Source organism: Semicossyphus pulcher, unplaced genomic scaffold (assembly GCF_022749685.1).
Source record: "Semicossyphus pulcher isolate SPU_LCO1_2020_fin unplaced genomic scaffold, fSemPul1.0.p SCAF_19, whole genome shotgun sequence".
Lineage (NCBI taxonomy): Eukaryota > Metazoa > Chordata > Actinopteri > Labriformes > Labridae > Semicossyphus > Semicossyphus pulcher.
In genome coordinates, this window is record NW_027211692.1 from 17,021,974 (window position 1) to 17,028,531 (window position 6,558).

The 6,558-nt window shown below is 42.5% G+C and overlaps 1 protein-coding gene across 1 annotated transcript; it reads left to right on the forward strand.

Moving 5' to 3' along the window:
* Positions 1 to 955: 955 nt before the first annotated feature.
* On the forward strand, positions 956 to 4,011 carry LOC138597153 (mRNA decay activator protein ZFP36). The gene is made up of 2 exons (XM_069668706.1): positions 956 to 1,082; positions 1,696 to 4,011. The coding sequence occupies exons 1-2, from the start codon at positions 1,053 to 1,055 to the stop codon at positions 2,911 to 2,913; spliced, it is 1,248 nt and encodes a 415-aa protein (XP_069524807.1). The 5' UTR covers positions 956 to 1,052; the 3' UTR covers positions 2,914 to 4,011.
* Positions 4,012 to 6,558: the final 2,547 nt, after the last annotated feature.

Consider the following 6,558-nt stretch of genomic DNA (forward strand, 5'->3'; position numbering starts at 1 on the left):
AACAATTATCTTCTGGTAAACACATCGGAGGAAGGAGAATGAAAACCGTATTTATAATGTGCGCCCTCAAAATAAAAGTGGGAGGATTAGGGTCGATCTGAAATTAAAAAAACATTTTTTTTTAAGTAAATTATTTTATGATCAAAAAAGCAGTTTTGAGGTAATTCTTTACTGACTTTTATCTTGTTGTTTTTTTCAACACTTTTTGTTCTGGTGGAACATTAAAGCTCTTTTGTCATCGTAACAGAAACCAGAGGAAACCAGGGGAAATGTAGCTGTATGTATTCTGGTAAATACATACGGTACATCTCATCTGTAGGTAAAAGCTATCAGTATGCACTCAGGGACGAGATGATTTAACACTTCCTGAAAGCCCACAATTAGTCATAGGAATGTATATACTGTAAATATATGATTGTGAGTGGCTGTGTACGTGTTTAGGTGTTTTTTGCTACAGAAAATCTCAGCCTTCAGTGGTTAGTGTGGGATGAAAAGCATCAGTGTGCAGGTGAAAACAAACAGCCTTCTTTGCTGCTTCACATCTGGGAGCTGTAGGTGCTGAAATATTTCACAGAGCTGGAATGATTTATCACTCTCCGGAGAAAACCACTCACCATTCATGTACAGAGGAGGAATACACATAAGAAAAACAAGTACTGTAGGCCTGTAAGCCTGCATGAGAGCTATGTAAATAAGCCACTTTGCTTTCTCATGCCTACGAAACTGAAACATTTCACACAGCTATAGCTAAAAATACAGTTTTCTTTCTTTTTTTTTTCTCCCCCCCTTTTTTTTGTTGTTGTTTTACCCCCCCCCCGCCCTCCTCTGAGCTCACCATGAAACCTGAGGTGGAGGGAGGGTCATCCGGGAACATAGCGAGTGGAAACTCCTCCCCCACCCTGGGAGGGGTTTTACAAGACACACAAGGAAACTATAAAACTCAGGCAAGAGAGCACAGAGGCAACTTGACTTAAGTTTGGACACAGGTATCAAACAGTACACCGTGGATCTGAGCTAAATCTTCTTCTTCTCTTGGCCAAAGGGGGTACAGCATGTCCGAAATGCTTGACGACTTCACAAAGGTGAGTCAGACGACTTGGAATTTATTTTGTTTTGGAAAAAAGACCTTCAGGAGTAGGAGTTAGCTCTGTGACTCCTCTCCTGAAGTGTTTTTATTGTTTATTCCGGCTTTATTCCTCTGTGAATCACTTATCTGACAGTGTATTCCCTTCAGAATTAGTGTATTCACAGAGGATTTCTCCTCTCTGAGGAGATAGTGAGATAAAGGAAACAGTCAGCGCTGGCTTGTTTGTTTCTTGAATTCCAATCTTCCACCAGCAGGATATTCATGAGGAAAAGAAAAAAAAGTCTAAAAAGGAGTTTTCTACATTAAACTTTATATTTGGATTGCATTTAAATGGCAGATTAAAGTTATGTAACTTTAAGTGCTGTGTTTTTTTGACTACTTAAAAAGAGTAATTTGACATTTTTGGTCTCATTTCTTTAAGAAACAAAACTTAAACATAAGCCCGCCCTATAAAAGTTTGCTAATAGAATAAATACTGTAATCTGGAATAGATTTGTTGTATAAATTCTGACTAAATAGAAAACTGAAAATTATTAAACACACAGTAATCCCTCATATTTCCAAGCAATACACTATCTGGATCTAACTATGTCAATCATCTTTAACAGAACTTCCTGAACCTGGCCCTGGATGATGCCTTGCAACAGTCTCAGCTGAAAGCACCAGGGCAAAGTCGGCTGAACCGGTCAGCCTCCTTCTTCTCCCCACCCTCCCCTCCCGCCTCCTCGAGCCACAGCTTGAGCACGGAGCATGTTAACGAAGCCGACAATGGCAGCCATTTCTGGTCTACCAACATCTGGAGCCAGGGCCCTGTGTCCAAACCGAAGCAGCAGCTGCCTTTTAGGCCAGATCGCTCCATGAGCCTGACCGAGTCCAGCAGCAGTTTGCTCGCCTCTTTTGGACAGCTGGATGCTTTTACTTCAGGCCTTGCTACTACTACTGTGGCTCCTCCACCGGGTTTCCCTCCCTCATCCGCTCTCCCTGCCCAGATTCAACCCATGGTTTCCCCAAATCGTTACAAGACTGAGCTGTGCCGTGGCTTCCAGGAGACTGGCAGCTGCAAGTATGGCAGTAAGTGCCAGTTTGCCCATGGCGAGGCCGAGCTGAGAGGACTCTACCGCCACCCAAAGTACAAGACAGAGCCCTGCAGAACCTTCTACAACTTTGGCTACTGCCCCTATGGCTCCCGCTGCCACTTCATCCATGAGGGGTCCATCAACGGAGGTCCGTTACCATCCAAATACCAGAACCAGCAGCAACCTACTCCCGGTGCAACCAGTGGACGCCACCAGCTGCGCCAGAGTGTCAGCTTTGCTGGTTTTCTGGGCTCCTCACGCAGGTCACCTCCACCATCATTCCCTGCATCCTTCAATGATCCTAACCTAGGGTTCAGCCGTGCTCCATCTGTTTCTCCACCTCCTGCTGATCTCCTCTCCCCTGTGTTTGGGGAGCGGGAGACCGCAGCATTCCACTTTGGAAAGCATCCCAACCGTGCCAGCACCGGAGACATCCACAACATTCCCGTCATCCTGGAGCCGAAGGCCTCGCGCTGCGTGTGCGGCCATGGAAATAACTTTAACAGCAACAACAGTAAAGTCTTTGCCAGTGTGGAAGACGGGCACCACCACCAGGAGAGCAACAAGCTGTTTCCTGGTACCGGGGGATTCGGGAAGCCGGCTGGACTCCAGCGCTTCTCCTCTGAGGACTCCCTGGAGGACAGCTACAGCAGCAGCAGCGGAGGCTCCAGTGGAAGCGAGTCTCCAACTTTCGATGGATCCGCCACCAAGAGGCTCACCGTGTTCGAGCGCCTGTCCCTGTCCGACTAAGTGGATCCAAAGGGAAAGGACAGAAAAGAACTGACACATTGTTAGCCGTGTCTGTTTATCTGGACTTTCTCAGAAGCAGAACTGATCAGGACAAGTCAAACTCTGATGACACAATAACACTTAAAGTTCTTAATTTATGTTTGTACAAATGGATAGACTACGCATACTGAGATGATTTTAGTACCCAATCCTTATCAGACTCTATTTTTATACTTAACAATAACATGTAGCCTATCAGACCTTTGTATATGGTCTTCCATTCAGATTAACTCCTCTGCAGGTCTTGCCAGCACCAGCAAATCATCTGGTTTGTATTTAAATCTGTAGTGATCAAAACCTTTATCTTTATCTTTAGTGATAATAATTAATTCCTGTGCCTTCAAATATTCTCCGTGCCTCATGGGATATTTAGCTTGGTGCCACAAACAGTATGTTTGATTCAGTAGCCTTAATCAGTGACACCTGACATGTGTCATCGATGCCATTATATCTGTGATATGCACTTTACAGCTAATTGAAAAGGGAGAAAATGTCAAGTCTCCTAGTAGCATTCAACCAAAGCTTCATACTTCACTCTGCTCTGTGTGTTGACGTGTGTGTGTATGTGTGTCTCTGTAAATATGTGCGTTTGGGTGTGTGTGTGTGTCATCTGTCTGAGACCTGGGGTGCAAGTGTGCCTGTGTAAGATGCAGAATGCTGAAAGATCAAAGTGTGCTTAAAGAAATATGTGTCTGTCAGTGAATTTAGATCTCCAATCTGTATCCTGACGCGCTTTATAAGATTCTTTTGCTAGTTTGTAATTTGCACCCCATCTTCTATCGTCCCCTTTTTGTTCGACAACCTGGTTCAGGGACTTTAACACCGCAGTATTCCTTTCGGTTATTGGTTGCCTCGTGATGTTTAACTTAAACTAATATATTTATTATGATATTTATTTGTGTTTAAAGGAAAAAAAATGTATTTTGTACTTTATTTATGGAGGATTATTTCAAGGTCTGTGAAATACCAATGTGAGGAAAAAAAAGCAGTAAAAAAGAGAATCTTATATTTTTAATTGCCTGAAAGGGAATAAATAAATTTCTGAATTAAGAAATGAAACTCTTTCCTCTTTTCTTCTTTTGACTCATGTGTTCAAGTCAGAATCACACAACACCACAGTACAAGAGTAGAAGATAAGGCCACTTACACAACCCGTTCACATGACTTATTCACACATGTGAAGAATAAAGGTGTATTTAAAGGTACACATCCCTTAAATTTGGGATGTTATGACACTGACATACAACTAATCCAGGGTGATACAACCAACGATATTCGCCTTATGTTATCAACAGCAACTGATTTCAAGGGAAGGAATCATTTCACACCTCTCTCACTTCATTACAATAAATAAAGTGAATTTGCCTAAAAGTTGAGACAAAGTGCATAAATCACAACACTACACTGTATGTCAGCCTTAGTCTCCATAAGGCCAAGGCCTCACTTCCAATAGCTCAGGACATTTTTGCAATCTGCAAGACATGACCAGACAAAAGTTTAGATACTGTAAATAGGAACTGAGGAAGAATAAACCATCGCATGAGGAACTAGCCTCTGTGTCTTCCTCCGACTGTGTTTTGTGCCACACAGTGTCTTTGTTGTGTATACAGCAGAGCACAGACGACAGCGGTTCGATCACCTCGCGGACGGCACGTACACACACTATCACGCAGCTTTACAATCCCAGGGAAAAGGTTGCAACAAGTGTTCATGCCCTTTGGAGCGATATTCCCAACTGGTGTAACCAAATAGTTACAAACAGCTGCTGCACATGACTTAGGATGAAGGATGATCGTTCTAATAAGGTCATAAATAACGGATCGAAAACTACTGCAATGGGTCGAGATAAAATCCAGTGTTGAGTTTGCAGCCAAGCACTGTGGTTGAGCAATCTCTAACATTATGGAAATTCCAGATATTTCTTGATATTTCCGATCAAATGTGGCAGTTGGGTAAGATGGGCGGGGTTGGGGGAACAGAGCAGTTGCCAGTGCACAGAATAACATGTCTGACTCAGTCAGTGCAGGACATGTTGAGGCTAAATCGTAGTATAGGATGAGTATTCTCAAGTCGCTTACAGCTGGCCTACCTGGCTACACACATGGGATTATTATACTGAAGTTATTGACAGACTTTCCTTTTCCAGCACATCCGGCAGAGTTTGCGTAAAACAAAGGGGAAGAATAGGGGGAAATCCCAAATATAGATGTATCCCGCTGATTTGCAAACAAAGACTCATTGATTTTGATCCATTTTTGGGACCATAATGTGTTTACAAAGTAATGGTTACACATTACGCTTGCTTTTAACAGATCTGATTTATCCCCTCTGGTCCCTGGGCTGAATCTCAAGTGTTCAGAGCCTAAATGATTCTCGTGAACCTCGTGATTGTGTAAGGCACTTTTAAACAGAAGTTCATGAAAATAACCTTTTGCAATTTCCCTTCTAAACTCCCAGTGCGATCTTTGGGTTGAGAAACCCGCCACCGCAGGCACCACCCCGTGCTGTCAAAGCACTGGGTTCTGTAGCAAGGCTGCAATCTGGAAAGAGGGAGGGAAAAAAAGGAGGAAATACTTCACAGTAAGAGCTCAGAGAATCTGAGAAACTGACGCACACAATGGGCTGTTTTGAGAGATTGTCTTGACTGAGACACGATTCAGTGAATCTACAACAATGTAACACTAACCTTTGCTGTGCATGGTCACAATTCTGCTGCTTTACACTTTTGTGAAGTGTTTTGAAATATTCATAGTATGACGATTTGCAACAGATATTTAAATAAGGTAAGGGAGGTTTGCATAACATACTTTGTTAAGATAAGTAGCGTATGACTCAGACAAGTCAGATTTCCAAGGAACTTGTCTCTGCTTAATTTCTAGGAACTTCTGTGTCAAAGAAATGGGAAATTGGGGACAAGGCGAGGGTTTACATACGAGGGATTACATACTATGTCTGCTTCCTTGTAACTTGTATACTGTCTCTTTCTGTGTAACATTATAACATATTGTACAGATTTGGTTTTATAACTCTACTCTTTGGCTCAGTTAAAGAAACTATTGTATTTTGCCTGTTGGGTCGGGTCCATTGGGCCTGGATCTGACGCTGTCGTTGGTCTCGATCCACCTCCACAAGCTCTGGTGTGGTTCTTCTGTGGTGAGGACAGATGTGGGCTAAACCACAGGGCTGTTTAATAGTGGTTATGTGACACTTCTACTGACTGAAAAGCTAAAATAAACACTTTTAAACAATGAGTGTGCTGTCCGATTTCCTACATTCTGCAATTATTGGATATCATGGTTACCTTGGGCACTTGAAAGCATCACAAGATGCAAGTGGGGGGATTTTGTACAGTATTCATGGAGTTTTAACGGGCTTGAACAAAGATGTGGTTTGTTAATGTCGCACTATTTGCAGTTTCTCAATAGAAGGCGAGTTAAAGCAGACATTTCCTCTTTTATATTTTAGTTACGAAACTTTTATTGGTTTATATTTTGAAATGAAGTAAGATAAAAGTGTCAGTACAATTCTTCCTTCAGGTTTACTTCAGTATTGGGTGATTCCAATAGCATACCGGCTCCTAAGCATAAAATGGCCTACATATTGAGC